The sequence below is a fragment of the Nomascus leucogenys genome, chromosome 13 (genome assembly GCF_006542625.1).
Source record: "Nomascus leucogenys isolate Asia chromosome 13, Asia_NLE_v1, whole genome shotgun sequence".
Taxonomy (NCBI): domain Eukaryota; kingdom Metazoa; phylum Chordata; class Mammalia; order Primates; family Hylobatidae; genus Nomascus; species Nomascus leucogenys.
In genome coordinates, this window is record NC_044393.1 from 55,137,935 (window position 1) to 55,161,002 (window position 23,068).

At 38.2% G+C, this 23,068-nt stretch overlaps 1 protein-coding gene across 1 annotated transcript; it reads right to left on the reverse strand.

Moving 5' to 3' along the window:
• Window positions 1-647: 647 nt before the first annotated feature.
• On the reverse strand, window positions 648-22,791 carry SYPL1 (synaptophysin like 1). Its single transcript, XM_003268148.4, has 6 exons — window positions 22,637-22,791; window positions 22,299-22,370; window positions 9,317-9,441; window positions 7,833-8,040; window positions 3,106-3,294; window positions 648-2,077 (listed from the first exon to the last, which is right to left on the reverse strand). The coding sequence occupies exons 1-6, from the start codon at window positions 22,685-22,687 to the stop codon at window positions 1,943-1,945; spliced, it is 780 nt and encodes a 259-aa protein (XP_003268196.1). The 5' UTR covers window positions 22,688-22,791; the 3' UTR covers window positions 648-1,942.
• Window positions 22,792-23,068: the final 277 nt, after the last annotated feature.

Consider the following 23,068-nt stretch of genomic DNA (forward strand, 5'->3'; position numbering starts at 1 on the left):
AGTTCCCCATAGTACAGTACAATAAGATATTTTGAGAGACCATATTCACATAACTTTTACTACAGTATGGTTTTAATTGTGCCACTTTATTATTAATCCTTGTTAATCTCTTACTGTGCCTAATTGATAAACTTTATTATAGATGTATGTATGGATAGGAAAAAAGACAGTTCATATAGGGCTTGGTACTACACTTGGTTTCAGGCATCCCAAGGGGTCTTGAAACATATCCCCAGTAAACAGGAGGGAACTACTTACTTTATTTCCAATTTCCACATAAGCAAACTGAGGCACACAGAGGGCAATTTGCCTACAGTTAAATAGCTAGTAAGTGGCGTAGACAAGATTCAAATCTAGGCAGTTTGGTTGCAGAGCACACACTCTTAATCAGGAATCTTTGCTAGTTAATTAGACAATTAATGAGAAAAGGTGTATCAGGAAAACTTAATCTGAGAGTTACAAATAAGTATTTTCTAAATGAGGTCGGAAGAAAAAAGGATAGAACCAGTCTCCAAAGCATTTCTGTTTTATACCTTGCCAAACATTAAAACTGTGATTCTATTTCCTGCTTCGAAAATCAGTTCTGTTTTGCATTGCTCAATACCTTTAAGATGAAGGTTTCTTTGTAATATTAACAATCAGTGCACTCTTTCAACTCCTTTATTAAATTGGTTGCAAAAAAGATATACATTCTTATATTGACAATTCTCATCATGAATAAAAGCATCAAAAATAAGGCAATAGCAAGATGTGCTTCACATATAAACAATCATGTTTTAAGAATAAGAAACCTGAATACCTGTACAACAAAAAGATTAGGAAGCAAAATGTGAATAAGCTTGTATTCAGAATATACCTATATGTGTGTGCAAAGACAATACACTCATCATATACCTCACTTAGGTTCCTTTATGGTGCATAATTCCTTAATCATTCATTTGTGAAACAAGAATGAATATTAAGAAACATGAAATCCAAATTGCATTTATTTTCACAATATCAATGTGAAACTCAAAATAGCAACTTCATTGACTCTCAATGGTAAATTTCAAACACGGAAAGCAATCTTAATTTTTTTAACGCTGTGACTAGGGTCTGCAAAAAACGGTGGATTATTTTACTCTACTTACAAAGAGGCTGGGTCTCAGCCTGCACTTAAACAGCATGAGCAACACAGGACAGGAAACAAATATCACTAAGAGTAATGCCCATACATATAAAGATATCTAGTTGAGCCATGTTCTACTTACATAGCAAGCCTATTAAGCCACTAGCATAACAGATCATATCTCATGAAACAGAATTACTAAATTAACTACACATCTATCAGAAATTTCCAAATCCCTGCTCCCACCACAATTTTAGTACACCTATTAAGTACCATGGGTCATTTAGAAAAACAGAAAAAAATATACACCTAGTCTTTGCAATTAAAATAAAATCATAACATAAACAATGTTAGATATAAATTTTGAACTCAGTATGTTTTTTCCTACATATTTATGTAATCAAGGCTCTTTAGGCAAAGACAGGTCGTAGGTATATGATCTGTACAAACTTACAGTAGTGTATATTCCAAATGATTTTTCTTCCTACTATGGTATGACAATATAACTGCTTTCTGAATGAAGATACATGTTAAGGCTTAAGGTGTAAACACTTTGGAAGGCAAACAGCTTAGTGAAAAAAATTACGGTTCATTTAAAAATGTGTATCATTTCATAATAGACCCCTGAACTTTCAAATTTACATGTGAGAATACATTTACATCTTAACTTTCTAGGAAAGGCACAGGCTTTACGTAAAAAAGCAGCAAAGTTCTAAACCCACCAATATATTGACAAAGCCATTACTTTTATTAGAAACAAATAATGCTTCTCAAGATGTTGGCAACATGTCATGGTATCAACATATACTTCATACAGTGTATTTCTCCCTTTAATTATATTCCAGTAGGAGGTGGAATACCTCCTTGGCTATGAGGGACAGACGTATTTGATGGACTGTGTAGGCTGGTCTCCTTGTACACAAACCAAGCATTTCCTCCCCAAAGTATCATATTCAGAAAGCCAACTATCTATGAAAGAGAAAAATAAATATGAAAATCAAATACCTACTTATAAAAATTCATGCCCTACTTAAAAATCTCACTTTTTCTTTAAATATTTAACATTTTTAGGCAGTACGCCATTATTTCACTTAAAGTTTAATACTACACACAATGAGAAATAAAGAAGGAAGACTACATTTCAATGTACAAAATGTGGTTATATAATGACTTATTCCCAATGAAATAAGGCTAAATCTCTAAATCTGTAACATAAAATCATGGCTAGAGATTTAGTTATTCTTCCAAATACTTTCACTTTTCTCCTATTTAGAATGATTATCAACTGCTCGTGTAACTTTTCCCATTTACTTCTTATCACCCCCTCCTACCATCTCTTCTACTCCAATCCAACAGTTGTAGCCACAAAAAAAGAGGAGTCACACAACTTTACTTCCCATCCCAATGAGTCAACCTCAAAGAAATTAATCTTCCTGGCTGGGTGTGGTGGCTCACGCCAGTAATCCCAGCACTTTGAGAGGCTGAAGCAGGCAGATCACTTGAGGTCAGGAGTTTGAGACCAGCCTGGCCAACATGGTGAAACTCTGTCTCTACTGAAGATACAAAAGAATTAGCCGGGAGTGGTGGCACATGCCTGTAATCCCAGCTACTTGGGAGGCTGAGGTAGGAGAATCACTTGAGCCCAGGAGGCGGAGGTTGCAGTGTGCTGAGATCATGCCACTGCACTTCAGCCTGAGCAACATAGCGAAACTCCATCTCAAAAAAAAAAAAAAAAAAAGAAATTAATCTTCCCAGATATAAATCTGACTAGATGAAAGAAAGTCTCAGAGATGAATAAAATCATGATCTTGGTTACAGATGATACTTTTTTTAAACAAACTTTTCTTCACTAAACACTATATTGTTACTAGAATTCAGGTAGCTGAGTAAAAATAAAAACCATCCAGAGATTTACTGAAAGCTATTGCTTTCCTGAATTACTAGTACTTTAAACAAATACATGAAATAAAAAAAAATTATAAATAATGCATACATACCACAGATACATTTAGGGATCCCATACTGGTCACAGAGCCAAAGTAACACATTACTGCTTTCTTCTTACAAGGCGAAAGTTCATTAACAATATTGTGACCGGTAGCTATTTTAATATCTGTCAGAGCTTTAGCCCAGGCTGAAGTGCTCACCAACCACAAAAAAGTGGCAACAAGTGTAACAACAAAGTCCTAAAGCAAAAATCAGTAAGAGTTAATAATGAACAATTAATTTTAATACTAAATTTCAAATCCATGAAGGAACTGAGATTATATTCAACCTTATGGTACTGAGAAATGGCCTTCATGATATACTTTATTAAAAAAGTCAGCATAGTAAACATTGCTGTTAGTGTTACAAGCACAGTGCCTGAGTTACAACAGTAAATATGACTCAGTCATCTCCTCAGAAGTCTAAGATTTTCACACTAGAAACCAAAGTTTTATACAGCCTTCAACATAACCTCACCTCAGTCACTTACTCCCAGGATCATACCTTAGACCTTGTCATCACCAATAACTGTATCCTTCCATACTGTTTTGATCATCCCATTTTCCCGTAACACCTCTTTCCGCTCACTCTCTCCGGCACCCCAATCCTAAAACTCCTTTGACCCCACCAAGACCTACAATCTGATCCTACTGCTTTCTTACTGTCTCACCATTTCACTAATGTCCTCACTTATTTTAATCAATTTCTATTGTAAGGGCCTTCGTTATCATCCCTTGCATATACTCTCAACTCCCTTATCCTTCTTCTGCAAAACTCTAACTTTAGTTAAACCGAATTCTCCATGAGACGGATAATAAAATGGTGAAAAGCACACAACAGAATGGTATCTCTTTTAAATTTCCTAATCACAAATCTTAAGAATGCTCATTAAGAAAAAGGCAACAACAAAAATCTCCCAAGACACCTTATCAGTATTAACTCTGTACTAAATCCTTTGCTATTTATTACAAAGAATGGGACGGTTTTAATATTTTAGAATAAATGGTTCTAATGGGTGGTTTTAATATTTTAGATCATAAGTCCAATCTTGTTTGATCTTCCTTCAAATTAATGACCAGGGTAGGAATAATATAAAATTTGTACCTTTTGGATGCTATATATGCTAAACATATGCGTACACTCAAGGATAGGAGCTCTTATACATCTGCAGCAAAAATCTTGCTAACCTCAGAATGGGTTTTGGAGCTTATCACAGAAGCATTTTGTTTTTAAAATAAACCCAATTAGTTTTTAATTATTTTGCCAGCCACCTTTTAGTCATTTATTAGGTTGATGCAAAAGTTATAGCAGTTTTTGCTATTTAATGATAAAAACCACAATTATTTTTGTACCAACCTAATATTTAGGATAAATACCAGTGACCTCTTATGAGATATAGAAGCTATGCTATATAGCTTGCCCACTTGGTCAAGACAACACTGAATGAATACTTAGGATTAGAGAACCAAAAATAATTACTAATTACACAAACACGAAGTACATGCATTTTGTATCTGAGCTCTCTGCTGCTACTTGTCCTTTTAAAAAACCTAGATCAAAGAGAAAAGGCTAGAAATATAGCTTATATTTTCTGCACTGTGGAAGTACTCCCCTTTTTACTGCTGTACATCTGCTATACATTCTGCTGCAGGTAGACATTTTCTAAACACTTGCTAGAAATACAGTGTTTTTTGGAAAACTGATGAGTAACATGAGGTTATATCGCATGTTAAATAATTTCTCTTTATGGAAAAGTTCACAACTTTGATCAATATATATCAAATCCTCCTAATTTTCAGGTATTTTCTTCCCTCCAAAGTCTTTTTTTTTTCTTTTTTCTGGTTATGCTCTTAAATCCACTTTGATGGCTTGAGGCATGACATTCTTATATTTCAAAAGCAGGAACTTTTCTGAAAATGATGTACAAAGTAACCTAGGTTGAAGGAACATGGGGGGAATTCTGGTCCCTTCAGATAGTATTTGCTCTACTCAGGACTCTAGTCACACTGCACTCTAAGCGAATGGTGCCACCTGGAGCTCTGCAATGCACAACCTGCAGCTGCCTAGGGAAGCTCTACTCCTCCCAACAATTCGCAATATGATTCATAGATTTTTAGAATTTGGGATACCCTAATTTTGTTTGGATTCATTTTCTGGTATTCTCAATTTTCCACACTGCCTTGAAACCTTAAACTCCTCCTACTTAACAAAAAAAAAGTGCTATATTTACTTCAAAAGATAATTGAAGTAGATTTAAATTTTCATAACTGAAATACTCCTAGAAACACCTTAGCACAGAATTGAGAATATTGCTAAAAGGGCTTGTCCTCATTAATACTACCTAAAAATTAATGTCATTTTTGGCTATATCTTAAATTTTGGGTATCTCAAAAAAAAAAAAAAACGCTTCTTCCCCCACAAGATGGAGTCTTGCTCTGTCACCTAGGCTGGAATACAGTGGTGTGATCTTGGCTTACTGTAACCTCCACCTTCTGGGTTCAAGCAATTCTCCTGCCTCAGCCTCCCAAGTAGCTGGGATTACAGGTGCCCACCACTATGTCCACCTAATTTTTGTATTTTTAGCAGAGATGGGGTTTCACCATATTGGCCAGGCTGGTCTCGAACTCCTGACCTCCTGGAGTGATCCAGCTACCTTGGCCTCCCAAAGTGCTGGGATTACAGGCATGACCCACTGCACTCAGTCTCTCAAAGAAAATCTTTTAATATTTTTATGGTTAAATTAAAAATAGAACTGAAAATTAAATTCAGAAGCTAGACTTTTATAGACAAGAAGCACCCATTATCTAACAATAAAAACCTACTGAAGGAACCAATTTTGGATTATCTCTTTATATGACCACTAATTGGTCATTCTGAGGTGGAAAATTACTTTTACTTTTCTGAATGATGCAACTAGGTCAGTTTTATAGTTTTATCAGACAAAAACCACCTACAAAAATAGATCTGAATGCTGCTTTAAAAAGTGTAGTATTTTTAAAAGTTTACTAGACAAAATATGAGAAATAAAGGGCACATTGATAGAGTTAGTAAAAAAATTTGTTGGGATGACAAAATGGCAAGAAATAGCTTCTAATTATAAAGAATTTTAACAAAATATAACTATCTATAAGATTATTCTAGTTCCCTTTTAAATAAGATTTGAAAAGTCTGCAGAAGACATAGATTCCTAACACATATGTTAGATAAGCACTGCAAATTAAAACAGTTGACGTCTTATCTTTTTAACAACCGAGAAGTATTTTATGAAAACCTCTAGTTTTCTTATGTCTCCTATGATATAAGAAACAGAATAAATCTGAATGATAAAAGACTGTTGTATTACTTACCATTTCCATTCTTATGATCCAGCAGCAAAATTAAAAATAAATAAGTAAATAAAACTTGTAATCTTATTTAATAATCCTTCATATTTAAATAGCCTTCCCTTTAAAGTAACTTCACAAATAATTAGCAGATGTGTTTTCTCATACATATGAATGACCAGTATCACACATAAAAAACACCCCTGTTTTCCCTTCAAATCACGAATAACTGACTTTGTAGTTACTCTTTTATAGTGGAGGTGTAGCTTAAAACCATGATTTATCTCTGGATGTGCCACCAATAATCCAGGGCAGATTCTACTAACTAAATCTCAGAGAGTATTTCTAGCTCAGTAGGCTCTGAAGCCAAAAGTATCAGGACTTCAAATCTAAGTCCTTTGTTGATACCTCAAAGATTCAAAATTAGTTCATGATTGCCATTAATGCTGAGTATAAGAATTATCTGGGTCTTATTTTAAATTAAGGAGTTTAAGGACCAAGAATCAACAAACTTCTTTTGAAAAGGGCCAAATGGCAAATATTTTTTATCTCTGTTACAACTACTCAACTTTACCACTGCAGTGTGAAAGCAGCCACAGGCAATGTGTAAATAAATGATTGTGTATGGCTGAGTTCCAAAAAAAAACTTTATTTAAAAAAACAAGGCCAGGCTCGTGGCCACACCTATAACCCCCAGCACTTTGGGAGGCCAAGGCAGGCAGATCACTTGAGCCCAGGAGTTTGAGACCAGCCTGGGCAACATGGTAAAACTTTGTCTTTACAAAAATACATAAAAAGTAACTGAGTATGGTGGCCTGTGCCTATAGTCCCAGCTACTCAGGAGGATCATTTGAGCCCAGGAGGTTGAGGCTGCAGCAAGCCAAGATGGTGCTACTGCACTCCTGCCTGGGCAACAGAGCCAGACCTTGTCTCAAAAAGTAAATACATAAATAAAGAAGTAAAAATAAAAAAATAAGACAGTGACCTCTGGGACACAGTTTGCGAACCCATGATATAATTAAGCTCAGTAAGTTTTGTAGAAGTATAAAGTGGGCCTTTAGAGGAAGAAAAAAAGAAGCAGAAAAAATTATGAGACTATGTTGTGATAAGTAATTCTTCAAATTAAAAGAATTTCGACTTAATTTTTTTGCTATTTGTACCCTGATGTGCTTTATTACATATCTGAGCTTTTTCCAAGTTAAAATAGATTTAAAAAAGAAACAAACTTTCCTTATAGTGCAAATAGGCTAAAAAAATTGAGTTAAACTTAATGGGAGAAAGCTCAACCCGTGGCAAACACAGGCTAAAATATGCTGAACTGGCTTACACCAAGAATTTTTATTTCCAGTATAAGAAAATCTATATTTAGCTTATACAAATTATTTTTGTATTAAAAAAATAAAGTGATTACTTACAATCATAGGAAGTTTACGACTATCCAGATACAGACTCGTGTAGCCAACATAAAGCAGAAGGGCAGCAATGCAGTACAGGAACACAAAGACTGCAAAGGTAACATAGAATTGTGCAGAAGAAGAGTAATCGCCTATGAGAACGTAATCTTTCCAATTTACATCACATATGTTTACACCTGGAGGTGGCTGAAATGATGCCTCATTCAACCTATTAAAATAAATGTATGAATTATTGGACTTTCCCAACAAAGACAGAAACATTTAAGCAAAACAATGAGTGACACTTCAAAAAATACTTCCCAAATATATTAAAAATATTCCTTTGGGGAAAAAGTAAAATTCAAATATTATATTTAAGTAAACAAATTTTCATAATAAATGTATGTAAGTTATACCTGGTATTAGTTTATGATACATTGAATATAGACTGAATTAAATACTTTCATACCCAGATACTATCTTCCTGCAGTAAACAATTAGTCAGGTAGGAAAGATTATACCAAATGGTTTATACTTTGAGACATCATATTTCATTCTGTGTGGCAGAGTATGTGTGACTAGCCCCAAGAGAGCCAATTACAAAAATGATTCACATTTTTAACCCTGGATCAATAGTTGCTAACAATAAATATTGCCTTTCATTTTTCCCAACCATAAATTGTAAAAAACTTGTCACTAAAGATGCTGTAACAGTTCCTTATGTGAGAAGTGTCTAGGAGAAAGGATACAAGATAGAGACGCTTTGATGATTACTAACCACTTATTATCTGACTTATCTTTAATATGGGGATTTTATTTAATCATCAAAACAGCCTTACAAGATAATACTTCCAATTACTGGACCAAAAAATTGAGTCTTGGGTCAAGTAAGTAAAGTTAGTAAGTGAAAGAAGATTCCCACCCTGGCTTAAACATAGGACATATTCAATAAACTTTTCAATGGATACTGATGTCAAACAAGACTTCACAGATGAAATATTCATTTTACTTTAAGAGTAAGAAGTGTGGCTTTATGCTAATGAATGAAACATGGAATCTCTTTTCTTTATATACATATGTCTTAAAACTACATAAAGGCATTAATATTCAGTAATTGCAAAAAACACTGAGAATCTGGATTTTTCTAAGTTATGTTTCCTTCTACATTAGGGCTTCTTATACTAAGGTGATAGAACAATCTCTAGTTTGCTTTATTTTTACATTTCCAGTCCTCTGTTAGAATAAAATTATCAAGGCAACATCATATTGTTATAAAAGTTTCTAAACGCTTACTCTCACTTTCTGTACTATTTTGTCACGGACCAGGAGATGTTTTTAGACAGGCATGGGTCTGTGTACCACAGTTTGGGAGGTAATGATCACTTACAAATGAGCATCCAATCTAAAATTTTCTACACCCCACAATCAATAAATTGCTGGAAATCTTAATGACTCACTGTGAAAGTAAAAAGAGTTGTGAAACCATTAAAATAAGTATAACTCACCTGAATGGATAACCAAAAGTAGCTGTAACAGTTTTATTCTCAGTAATTGTGGTAGGACAATTCACTTGAATTTCTGTTTGGCCCTTAAAACCTCCACAGGTGGCAAAAGCAAAGATAGAAGCAATCTGCACAAAGTAAGATGAAAAAAGACAAAAGAAAAAAAAGATAAGCATTACTACACCCCAAACAAGGGTCACTAAAACTGTAAGCATACTGATTATTAAAAATTGGCTCACTAACAGTTTAGAAATTCTTTTTTTGAGACAGGGTTTCTGTCATCCAGGCTGGGGTACACTGGCACGATCAGGGCTCACTGCAGCCTTGGCCTCCCAGGCTCAAGCGATCCTCCCACCTCAGTCCCCCAAGCAGCTGGATCCCAGGTGTGCATCAGCACACCTGGCTAATTTTGTTTTTAATTTTAGTAGAGAAAAGGCCTCGCTATGTTGCCCAGGTTGGGCTTGAACTCCTGAACTCAAGCAATCCTCCCATCTTGGCCTCCCAAAATGCTGGGATTACAGGTGTGAGTCACTGTGCCCAGCTCCCCACTACACTTTTTTAAAGAGATGAGTCTCACTCTGTTGTACAGACTCAAGTGTAGTGGCACAATCATAGCTTACTGCAGCCCTGAACTCTCAAGTGATCCTCCCAAGTAGCTGGGACTAAGGAGTGTGCCACCATGCCTGGCTACATTCTAGAAATTCTTAAACACAAACTAAGATGGTGAAAGACATTAAAACATTCATTTGCAAACCTTGACAAATGTGATTTTATTTTCCCTGGAGTATAATATAGAAATTAATGTACCAGCCCATATGACAATTCATTTGCTCATACTTGAGTGTATCCACTAAGTATTAGTATAAAATATAGAGAGAGACTCTTTTATTAGTATCAAAATCAAAAGGGGTGAATTGGAGGTATTTTTATTTGGAATGCAAGTTACCAGTAATTTGTAAAGCCAAGAGGTTGTAAGCAGAGAAGAGACACCATTTCATGAGCCTGTTAAGCCTCCCTTGTGGATATTTCCAGGTCTCAAAAAGTTGTTGGAAACTTATTTTCCTAATCATGTATATGCTTAAAAAAATGAATGATGTTCTCTCAAATACAATCTAAAACACCAAAAACCTGGAAGCAACTTAAATGTTGACAGGGAATCAAACTATAATTCATCCATTCATTCATTCATGCAATGAAACATTATATAGCTGTTGGAAATTCACAACATAGAATGTTGGAGATTAACAACATAGAAAGTGTTCATTACATATAAAGTAGATTTAAACAACAAAAACTAGAAAGGTTATGCATCAAAATTTTAACACTGGTCACCTCTCAAAGGAAGATAAAAAATAATTCCTTTTTATTTTTGTACTTGTGAATTTTCTACAAAACAACACAAGTAAGTAAAAAATTCCAGATGCGCTGTTTAAGTCCAAGAGCTCAATCTTTCAGCAAGTGGCGATGGCTCTATTGTCAAAACACATTTGCAATCTGACCACTTGTACTGCCTCCTGATCTGAACTACCATCACCTCTTGCCTGAATTTTGCACTAACAGCCTTCTAAATGATCTGCTTCTGCCCTTGCCCCAGCTTCAGTCTGTTATCAATACAACAGCCAAGACAATCTTTTAAAAAGGTAAGGCAGAAAAGCTGAAAACCCTCCAATGGCTTTTGAGCTCTCTATGAATAAAAACCAAAGTTCATATAAAGGCCTGCAAGATCCTTTCTTCTTTTGTATTTCTGACCTCATGCTGCTACTTTTTCCTTTACCTAATCTGTATACACAAACTGCTTTCCATGCAATACCTTTAATGACACTGGATAAACTCTTCCTTTAGGACCTTTGCACCGGCTATTTCCTCTGCCTGGAATACATGCTTCACTCCCTCACTTCCATAGCTTCCTGTTCCAGTATGACCTTCTCAGAGAGACCTTCCCCTCACCACACTGTATCAAATAACAGCACTCCTACCCCACACTACCTATTCCCTCTACTCTATTTCTCCTCCGTTCTAATTACCACTGCTTGACACAGTACTTAATTTGTCTGTCTTTCCCTAGAATAGAAACTTGAAGAGGTCAGGGGCTTGGTTTTGTTCAAGGTCACACATACTCAGCAACTGGTAGTAGATAAAATTCAATGCAGATTTGATATCAAACCTTCACTGTTGAACACTTGACATAATGCCTCCCATGGATTATTCCAGGGCCTTGAATCTTGTAGGCCATAATCCACGTTATAGTAATTGTCAAGGGTTTGTTTTTTCCCATCACCCCCACAAAGAAGAGATACATGAAAAGAATCTGGTTACAGATAGGAACAGTCTGTGGTAATGTCCAGCACATAGTTTGGGGTCTTAACTGTTAAGAGGTCTTTACAGGATTTCAAAATATGTAAAAGTAACTTTCCTTGGAAAATGTGTCATGAAGTCATTTTTCATTATTTGTACTAAATAGTTTTATGTTAAAAAAAAAAAAAGGTAAAGATAGAAGAACCAATACTCTCTCAGAATAAATATGCATGAATACACAGAGTGAAAAGGCCAGAAAGTGAGTCAGGAAAGTGAGTCCTGAGCATATACCCACGTTTAAATTAAAAAAAAAAAAAAAAAAAAGAAATGAGATACACAAATTGAACCAATGGAGCAGAATAAAAAGGCCAGGAATAGACTAGTGTGTATAAGACAAATTGTATCTAACAGAGTTGATTTGTAGATCATGGAGGAAAGGAATGTGGTGGTTTTAAAGATATGCCCACAAACTCTTTGATACAACTCCCATCAAGAGATGGAGCTTGATTTCCCTTCCCTTGAGTGTGAACTAAATATAGTGACTTGCTTCTACAGAATAGAATGTGGTACTGTAGAAGAAACGGGATGTCTTTTCTGAGACTCAGTTATAAAAAGACTGCAACTTTTTTTTTTTTTTTTTTTGAGACACAGTCTCGCTCTGTCACCCAGGCTGGAGTGCAATGGTGCAATCTCAGCTCACTGCAACCTCCATCTCCCAGGTTCAAGGAATTCTCCTTCCTCAGCCTCCTGAGTAGCAGGGGTAATTACAGGTGCCCGCCACCATGCCCAGCTAATTTTTGTATTTTCAGTAGAGACGGGGTTTCACCATGTTGGTGAGGCCAGTCTCAAACTCCTGACCTCCAGTGATTCACCCGCCTTGGCCTCCCAAAGTGCTGGGATTACAGGCTTAAGCCACCACACCGGGCCAAAGATTGCAACTTCTGTCTTCCTTTCTCACTCTCTTGAACTTTCTGATTCTCTGGGGGAAGCCAGCGGCCATGTTGGGAGGATACTCAGGCAACTTTTAGAAACTCACACGGTGTGGAATTGAGGACTGCCAGTAAGCACATGACTGAGCTTGGAAGGGGATCCTCTGAGGTTTGCCAGCAGTCATGAGAATGAGCTGGAGGCCTTGAGATAACAGCAACCCCAGCCAACAGCTTGACTGCAACATTATGGGAGACCCTATGCCCAAACCACATAGCTAAGCTGCTCCCAGATTCCTGACCCACAGAAGAATGGGTGAGATTTATTATCTCACTTAATAAAAGTCAACGGACCTTTGTTTTAAACTGCTAAGCTCGGCATAATTTGTTATACAGCAATAGATAATACAAGGAAGAGCTGTTCAGTAAATGGTCCAGATGAACTGCACACAAAAGTAAAAAGTCTTTAAAAAATGTAAAGACAATATAAAAGAAAACCTGTGACCACATGAAGAGTTTAAGATTTTTTTTTGTAAAAAAGAACCATAAAAGATTGTTAAATTCAACTACAGAAAAAAAATTTTAATCAAGTCAGCTGTTGAATGTAAAACAAGCTACCAATTAGGTGAACATATTTATAATAAACATAATGTCACAAAGGATTTACTAGTATATAGATCTAAGAGAAACCCTTGCTCACACGTACTAAGAGACATATAAGAATGTTCATAAAAAATGGGGAGGGGAAAAGCAACAGGGAAATGGATAAAGTACCACAGTATATTCTTAAAATGGGAAGTTATATGGCAAAAAAGATGTAAGAATTACAACTGCCTACATCAACACAGATGAATCACAGAAATCCAATGCTGAGTTAAAACAAAAACAAAACAAAAACCATGTTGCATATGACTACCTAGACTATAAAACCATTTTTTAAAAAGCTGTTTACCTGCCTACATTACACCTGCCACTATTTTTGTTCAGGCTCTCACCATTTTTCACTGGGACTAACCCAGCAGACTCTTCCTCTCATTTCCAATTTCATTCCAATTAACACTCATCTTCTATAATGTGGGCACTACAGCTGCAGTACCCAGTAATGCTACTTGTGAGTCTTGAACACTTTACATGTCACTCATCTAAATTGATATATACTCCAACTGCAAAATACACACCAGATTTTGAAGATTTACTATGAAAAAGATGTAAAATACTTCATTAATTTTTATATTGATGACTTGTTCAAGCAATAATCTGGATAGACTGGGTTAAGTAAAATATATTGTTAAAATTAATTTCACCTGTTTCCTCTTATTTTAGTGTGGTTAACAGAACACTGAAAATTACTATGTGGTTTGCATTTTTGATTCCCACTGTATTTTTTTGTACTGGACAAAGCTAGTTTAGAATGATGTCACACTGATCTGAAATAATCTGATCATGTCCTTCCCATTTAAAGGAATTTCCTCAATTGTTTTTCAACCTAAATTAAACAAAAAATGCTGAAACTTCTTAATTTGGTATAAAAAGCATGGTTGATTGATCCTCAACTTTATCTTTCTAGACAGATTTATCTGCAGTGTATTCACTGCCAGGTACTGTATGATTCTGTCACATTATACTGCTTACTGTTCCTGAAACATACCATGTATTTATGTCTTAAATGTATATGCTTCTTCTGGGAATGCCTGTCTCTAATTAGCTCATCTTTTAAGGCCCTACCCAATTCCTTGTGGTAGAACTCACGATTCTTCTCTTGAGCTATCATAGACATTAACTCTATTATATATGAACTCTACTATAGGCATCTTTCTTGTGTAACTTGCTTTACAAAAAATAAAATGGGGCCAGGTGCAGTGGCTTATGCCTGTAATTCCAGCACTTTGGGAGGCCATGGCAGGAGGATCGTTTAAGCCCATAAGTTCAATACCAGCTTGGGCAACACAGTAAGACCCTGTCTTAAAAATAAAATAAAATTAAACTAAAAAATTAAATGGAAAAATGAATTTCCTAATATAACAAGTAGCAAATAAATGGCATACTGCACTACAGTTTGTTGCTTTCAAGACTATCACTTCTACTGCTCGTTTGCCAGACTGTCACGTCTTTGCACCTGCTTTTGTTTAGGATTTTCAGTGACTAGCAGAAAACCTGGCACATAGCAGATGCTCACTAAATAACTACTTAACTAAGGAACAAATAATTTCCAATAACTTATAAATAAAACCATATTTTGAATCTTACATAATTATCATTTTAAAAGCTTTTTGTTATGAAGATAGATAAATATCATGACAGCAATTCTGGTCTTTATCTTAGAGAAAGAAGGGACAAAAGCACATATTTTATATTAAACAAAGTACAAAATTATGAGGGCAAAATATCCAACTATATCACTTCTCCCTATATTCTACTGCTATTTTGATCTAGACTGGAAGTTATATACTGGCAGCCTGTTGGTAAAACCTGACCTGCAAATATATTTGTGTGGCCTTTCCAGTATTACAAAAAAATGTGAATTTGTTGTCATTGTTTTAATATCAGGGTATTACACATAAAAATTTGGATTTCCTGCTTTTCCTGAGTGTGTATGGGAAAGCTGAAGAATGGCAAAATCAGACCCACATTCTCATAAAGCAATGAATCAGAGAGAACTGAGTGACAGATGTCACTTATGGCAGAGTATGTGCTTTCCAGGTTATCCGCTTCTCCATTGTCTTAACAGCCCTCAGGATGTGTGTTAGTTGCCAGTAAGTAATCAATGACATACTATTGTTTTTCTTCCAAACATCTTGCTTCACTCATTTGCTTTAGAGGGTGGTTCCTATTACCATTTCAGTTTCTAACCCTAGTCTAAAATGAAAGAGTACTAGTGTTCTGATTTATATTTTCTGGCCACTTTTGAAACTTATTTTCCCATATACTCCTACCCCATGAAGAATGACTGAAACTACTGACATGGAATTCTATCTGCAGAGTAACTAGTAAGAATCCAGGGGCAGGGTGACAGCAAGTTTCTGTTTGGTCAGAAAAGTTACATGTTCACATACAGCCCCAAGTATCCAGAGAAACAGTCCCACTTACCTCTCTGCCGACCAGACCCATACTAGATGACCACCATGGCAGATCTTATTCAGAGAATTGTAACCTCAGGGTGAATATTACAGCCTAGTTTTCTGGAGCACTAGTCTCCAAAGTAGACTGGAGTACCAGAAGAAAATATGTAAACTTCTATTTAGATCTACTTTCAGACTTAAATAAGGAATTGAAGCAATATTGCCAATTAATATACCACTGAAACCCATGCTGGGCATGCATATCAGAAGGTCACATGTCAGTACAGCATGCTGGGTATCCTGAAGGTAAGAGGAATCTCATACATGGAAGGACAGACAGTGATAACCTCATCTATTCTTTCACTTTTAGTGTTCATGCATTACAATGTGAGCGGGCTGGATTTATGGAATAAATTGTCTAGTTTTAACTAAATCAACCTTCACAAAATTGACCTGTGGCTTTAAAATGTCTTCAAAGAAACTATAGATTGGTAACACACACACTCATGTATAAAAGAGAAAATGGAAGCATTCATACTACTCTATGATTATAATCATCAGCCATATTACAGGGTAAAAACAGACTACTTAATCAGATCACAAGAAGGTGGCAAAACAATAAAAAAATTATCAGAACAGTATCTGAAACAAGGATTTAAAAATATAAACAAAATTTGCACTGAGTATATAATATACCTTAAGATACTAACTGACATAGTAAAACATACATCTTAAGTTGTAGATGCATATTGTGGCTCTGTCCATAAAATTTTGCACTAATATTTTGCACTAATAGGAGTTCATGATAAAAAAGACTCTGGAGGCTGGGCATGGTGGCTCACGCCTATAATCCCAGCACTTTGGGAGACTGAGCCGGGTGGATCACCTGAGGTTAGGTGTTTGAGACCAGCCTGGCCAACATGGTGAAACCCCATCTCTACTAAAATTACCAAAAAAAATTAGCTGGGTGTGGTGGTGGGCACCTGTAATTCCAGCTACTTGGGAGGCTGAAGCAGGAGAATTGCTTGAACCTGGGAGGCAGAAGTTGCAGTGAGCTGAGATCACACCACTGCACTCCAGCCTGGGCGACAGAGTAAGACTCCGTCTCAAAAAAAAAAAAAAATAAAAAAAAGACTCTGGAGGCTGGGTGCAGTGGTTCATCTCAGCATTTTGGGAGGCCAAGGCAGGTGGATCGTTTGAGCCCAGGAGTTCGAGACTGGCCTGGGTGACATGGTGGGACTCTGTCTCTATAAAAAATTATAAAAGTAGCTGGGTGTGGTGGTGTGTACCTGTAGTCCCAGCTACCTAGGAGGCTGAAGTGAGAGAAAAGCTTGAGCCTGGGGAAGTCAAGGCTGTAATTAATTGGGATCATGCCACTGCACTCCAGCCTGGGTGAGAGAGTGAGACCCTGTCTCAAAAAATAGATAAATAACATTTTAAAAAAGTTTGGAGACTTAACTTCTATTGCTAGACCATGCTCATTCTGAGGATTCTACTGGAGAATACTAGTATTCACCTGGTTTATGAGTGTTGTTTACACGTTTCTAGTTGCAGGATCCTCATTGCTATTTAATTTCATCATTAATCTGAAATCATCTACTTAAATTTCTTTCTGTCCAAGGCTTAGTTTATCAAAGTGATCACTGAAATCTTCAAAAATAGATACAAAAGTATATTATGTATGAGTGTTTACATGCAAAACAAATGTATGCTGGTTTTAAGTCAAATGATCATTCGGTACTTAAAATGAAATATTATAGCACGTTTGCCTTTACAATCAAAAGATTAGATGCCTAGAGCCAAGGTATGATTTTTATAAGCCAAAGTCTGAAATGTTTACTAAAGTTATTCATTTAAAAAAAGTATTGTTTTTGATGGTGATATTTCAGTTTATTCCCACTGGGCAATAAAGTCAGTTACAAAGTGCTTCAGTTTCACTCTATCTCCCTTTGCTTCTAATGTACAATAGTAGAAAATTCTAAATAGCCTGCCAAGATAATTCCAGAATCCTTAAAAATTTGGATTATGGCCAGGTGCGGTGGCTCACGCCTGTAATCCCAGCACTTTGGGAGGCCAGGGCGGACGGACTACCTGAGGTCAGGAGTTTGAGACCAGCCTGGTGAAACCAGGTGAAACCCTGTCTCTACTAAAAATACAAAAATTAGCCGGGCAAGGTGGTGCATGCCTGTAGTACCAGCTACTTGGGAGGCTGAGGCAGGAGAATCACTTGAACCTGGGAGATGGAGGCTGCAGTGAGCTGAGATCATGCCACTGCACTCCAGCCTGGGTGACAGAGCAAGACTCCGTCTCCAAAAAAAAAAAAAAAAAAAATTGGATTATGAGAAGTAAACTCTAGAGTTCCTGCTGAAATAAACAGCTAGAAGTTTTTTGCTAACTCCTAATCATTGTATGTTGGAAACACCTTTATGTCACCTTAAATCTCCGAGGAACCTAAGTACATTTATTTAAAAGTCATTTATCAGCCAGGCGCGGTGGCTCACACCTATAATCTCAGCACTTGGGGAGGCCGAGGCGGGTGGATCCCTTGAGGTCAGGAGTTAGAGTCCAGGCTGGCCAGTACGGTGAAACTCCGTCTCTACTAAAAATACAAAACTTAGCCGGGTGTAGTGGCGAGCGCCTGTAATTCCAGCTACTCGGGAGACTAAGGCAGAAGAATCTCTGGAACCTGGAAGGCGAGGTTGCATTGAGCCGAGACCACAGCACTGCACTCCAGCCTGGACAAGACAGAGACTATATTTTTAAAAATTTAAAATATAATTTATATTTTTAAAAATAAAAATCATTTTCTAATTGCTCTACTATTTTCATGTCTTCTGGAGTGTATCAATATCCTGACTGTTGATCTGGCTGGCTGTCTTGAAGTAAGCCTGTCACTTTGTGGAAAACTGACAGCATTTGTAGCCACTAACATAATTTGAGTTTTTAAGTAAAAATTAGTTTTCTTCATGTGTTTTAGCATATTTGATATAGGCTCAACTTGATTGTCCCCTCCTGCTTCTATCCCTGTCTAGCGGCTTTATGGTCATGGTCATTTCCGCTTGGCCTTCTGAGTCCCCTAGTCCACAAACACCACACCTTATGATGGGACCCCCAAACCACCAACACAAGTGAACATACACGTTATCACAAATCCAGACCTTAAGCCTGCAAGTAGATTGGTCCAGGTCTTGAGTGGCTATATATATCTCTTTATTTCTACACTTTTAAGTACTCAGCTCTTTTAAGTCATAAATCCAGACAGTTGGTTGAGCTTTCTCCAGATTTATTAATAATTACCAAATTTGGGAATAGTCTTTCTCCCTGCCATATTTTCTGTTCTGTTTCTGGTCCCCAGTGATGTTTACCTCATCAATTCTCAGTGTGTGGTCTGTGGACCCCTGAAAGCTCCCAAGGCTCTTTCAGGAGTTCATGAAGGTAAAACATTTTCCTAACAATACTAACACATTATTTGCCTTTTACACTGTGTTGACATTTGTCTGATGAAGTAGATAAACTGGTGGGGAAAACTGTCGGGTTTAGTAAGAATCAGGAAGAATACCAAACTCTATTTCACTGCCACATACTTGCAGTTAAAAAACAAAAAAACAAAAATGAACAAAAAAACCCCACCAGTTTTACTTAAGAATGTCTGATGAAGCAGTAAAAACTTTATTAAACCTTGACCCTTGAGTTCTCTTGTCAGTATGATAAAATGGGAAATGCAAATAAAGACTTTTGTTGCATACCAGATACAATGGTTGTCTCCAGAGAATGCATTTAAGCAACTGAGTTGTAAGCTGAACTAGTGGCTTTTTTTTTGTAACCACCAAATTTCTCCCATCTTCACAGTCAAACAGCAGTTTATGCTGTCTTCACTTTCTTACCACACATTCATTCAGCCTACTAAAATCTGGCTTTTTGATTTTACTGAAACTGCTCTTGCTAAAGCCATCAACTAGTCCTTATTTTACTTAACCATTCTATTGCACCTAATGTTTTGGGGTACTCTTTTCTTGAAATTCTAATAGTGATGCCAAGACATTATTTCCCTCAATTTTCCTAACCATTCCTTCTCTCCTTTGCAGGCAGATATCTGCTACATCTGCAGCCCAAACTCATATTTTAAATTCTAGATCCATATATACAATTGTATCCTATAGGATATCTCCAAAAGATCTAAAGAGACCACAAACGCAGTAAATCCGAAACCTTTGGCCTTCCACAAAAATCTGCTCCTCCTCCTCTTAATGACATACCTTGAATATGCTAATTGCAACCAAGTCAGAAAGACAGCAGTCATCTTAGGGTCCTCCCTCTTTGTTACCTTCCATATATATTCTAATTTGTAACCCCCTTTTGTAAACCCCTTCAAGTCCTACTGAAACTAATTTAGGCCCTCATAATTCCTCAATCAACAGATTTCCCTTCCTCCAATTCTGACCTTTCCAATCCATCCTTTTAGAAATTTTCATTTTGTCGGCAGTTAGAGGGATGGATTGGAAAGGTCAGAATTGGAGGAAGAGAAATCGGTTGATTGAAGAATTATGAGTGCCTAAAATTAGTCGTATTATTGACTTGTTTAAAGCCTTTAAGTAAGTTCCCATCCCCTATGGCAGGCATTCTGGGCTTGAGTGGAATAAACACTCCAATATTCTGTACCCTGCACATACGCATTTTCCTAAGGAAAGGGCTCAGATTCCCAAAGATTAACCCTAGAAGCAGCCAACCTGTTTGAAATCTTTTCAGAACAATCTCAAACCGTACCCTCCAACCCAGCATATATTCCACCTAACCCCCAATTACTTTTAAGTTCTCATACAGGGTTATGCTGCTTCAATATTTCCTTCCACTGAACATAAGATTTCTTCTGCCTAGAAAGCCACTCCCCAAGTGAACCAGTACCCATCCTTCAAGTGTTCTTTCCGCTATGAAGTCCTCCCTAGTTCCTCCAAGCAAATGCTCCCTCCCTCATTTCTTCTACTATTCTTTGCATACACCTTTATTACAGTTTATTATATGGCATTTTCGTATTTTTTATGTCCTCCATCCTTAATAGATCATGAGAAAAAGACCCTGTTTTATTCATGTTGGTATGCTAGTGTTTAGTACAGATCTGGTATAAAATAGTCAAATATTTACCACACCATTAACAATGTGTAGTCTTTTCAAAAAAGGCTCTCCTGTGTAATAACAAGCTGTTCAAACTGAAAGTAGTATTTCTGTAAGATGCTTAAAAAGGGGTATTTTTCAAAATACATCAAAACACGAATGAACTTATCACTAGTGCTTGAAATATTAGGGAAAAAGCTAAGCCTACAGTTGTTTAAAAACTTGACAAATAATATAAGCACAGATATAAACAGGTGCCTCTTCATTTAAGTGGAAATCTAAATTATTAGTTATACATTTAATTATAATCCTCAATGAGACTAAATCTAGATACAAGACTTTCTTAACGTTTATATTTGATTAGCCTCATTAATGAGATTTTCCTCTTGCAATTTTTAAATGCTTTAATCATGGTTTTCTTTATACTTAAATCTGGACTTAGGTTTAAAAAAATCAAGTATATTTATTTATGCGTCTTTAAAGTAGTCATTTGTGTGAAGTCAGCACTACTTCAGTTTTCAGAAAACACACAAAATGTTCAGTGAATGGTGAAACCGCCTAACCCCTTGGGCGGTTACAATGGTCCAAGTAGGAAATCACATTAGGTACCCATCAGAGAAACTGAGTTTCTATGCTGCTTTTAAAAACATCCTCGGTAGGTTATTTAGAACAGGAAATTGAAAGTTCTTATTCTTCTTCACCACTCTATCACTAAGGAAAAGGGCGAAAAAGCTACGGATGTAAATGCTGCTGTCTATAAACACAACTTGCCTGCAGAAATACGTAGTGGGCCACGAAGTTTGAAGGAAGCCCGCAGTGCCTGGTATATTCACCAACTCCTCCAAGTGACTGATCATTGCCAAGGTCGAATTAATAAGTGTTCTTTGATGTTAATGATTGTGAGTGTTCTCAGGAAAGGACTAAAAGCTGACTTTCTAAACAGGATGTTGCTTGGAAATACCCAAAACAAACTCGATGTCCATTCCTAACGTGTTATTAAGTGAACCGATCTGACTCGACGCGTTTTGTTAAAAGGCCTTTCTTTCGTTTCCCTGGCCCACAGTTTATTTTTTTACTATTTTTAACTCGGAGCCCATCTTAAAAACAAATTAAGAACGAAATGCTCGCCAAATCACGTCTACAAGACAAAATTGGCTTCCCAGGGAGCTGGACCTCGAGTGGGCACCAGCAGGGACGTATCCGCTGAGCCTCTCCGCAGAGCGCGACGCCGGCCGCCGGGTTTCGGTTAGACCGCAGCAGGAAGTTTTCCCTTCCTCTGCGGGAGGCAGTGGAGCCAAGGGGAAATTTGAACTCCCACTCCACGGGGGCACCCAGAGGGGAGCTCCGGTATGGGAGGGTGGCTCCCCTGGGAGCCAGGAGGCCGAGGAGCTCGTGATTCGATGCCCGCTGCGGCGTCTCCGCCCCGCGCGGCCCAGGCCGCGGCCTCCCTGCCCTCCCAGCCGTCCACTCCCAGTCCCGGGGCGGCGGCCTCAAAGCCCGCGCGGCAGGGCTGCGTCCCGGCTCGCAGGTCCCCGTCTCCCTGCCTAGGGCGCCGCGCCGAGCGGCAGCGGGCTGGCCGGCGCGGGCTGCACTCACCCACTCGAGGACCTTGATGAAGCCGAGTGGCTCCTTGAGCGGGTTGAGGTTGATCTGGAAGCCGGACATCCTCTGAGGGAAGGAGGGAGAGAGAGTCAGGACGACGGGGCGGAGGAGGGGACCGACGAAACCACAGCAGCCCGGTGGCGAGGAAGCGCAGGCGGGGCTGGCGCGCTGGCCGGGCTAGGAGGCGGGCCCGGGCGGCCGTGGGGCGGGGCGGGGCGGAGCGGCGGCGGTTGAGCCGCCGGCTGAGAGGCTGGGGCGGAAACGGAGTGGGGCGGCTGGGGAGCTAGGGGTGGGCCGGGGCGGGGACCGGGAGGCTTCTCCTCAGGCCGCACCTGGCCGAGTCGACTGATCCGCTGGCGAACCATGTAGATGTTGGGCGCCATACTGCGTGCGCCGCGCCCCCTTCCCTGCGGTTCAGCCCCTGGCACTCGGTCTTCCCCTGCGCACGCGTGCGCTCCTCGGGCCCCCGCCGCGCTTCCGGACCCGCGCGACTGCGGAGAGCCCTGACCCGGGGGCGCCCGCGCCTGCGCAGCTGGGGGGCGCTGGCCTCGGAGAAACCCTTATTTGACCCCGAGCTCACCACAGCTGAGCTCACTACACCGAAGCCGTCCTCTCCTTCCCTTTACAGACCTCGACTTTTATATGAATTTATAATGTATTGGCACAGATGAAGTCGCGTTTCAAGGCATGTGTTAGGGGACTTTGATTAAAATTGCAAAAACCAGACTTCTGGCGACCGTGCTGTGGGGTGCCTCGGAAGTGTC

Excerpts from the sequence above, each read along its gene's own strand:
- SYPL1 (XM_003268148.4), bottom strand. The coding sequence starts at position 22,687 with ATGGCGCCCAACATCTACATGGTTCGCCAGCGGATCAGTCGACTCGGC. Across the intron at positions 9,442-22,298 it reads TCATCAAGGTCCTCGAGTGG|ATTGCTTCTATCTTTGCTTT; the intron begins GTGAGTGCAGCC and ends TACTTTGTGCAG. Across the intron at positions 2,078-3,105 it reads GATCCCTAAATGTATCTGTG|ATAGTTGGCTTTCTGAATAT; the intron begins GTATGTATGCAT and ends TCTCTTTCATAG.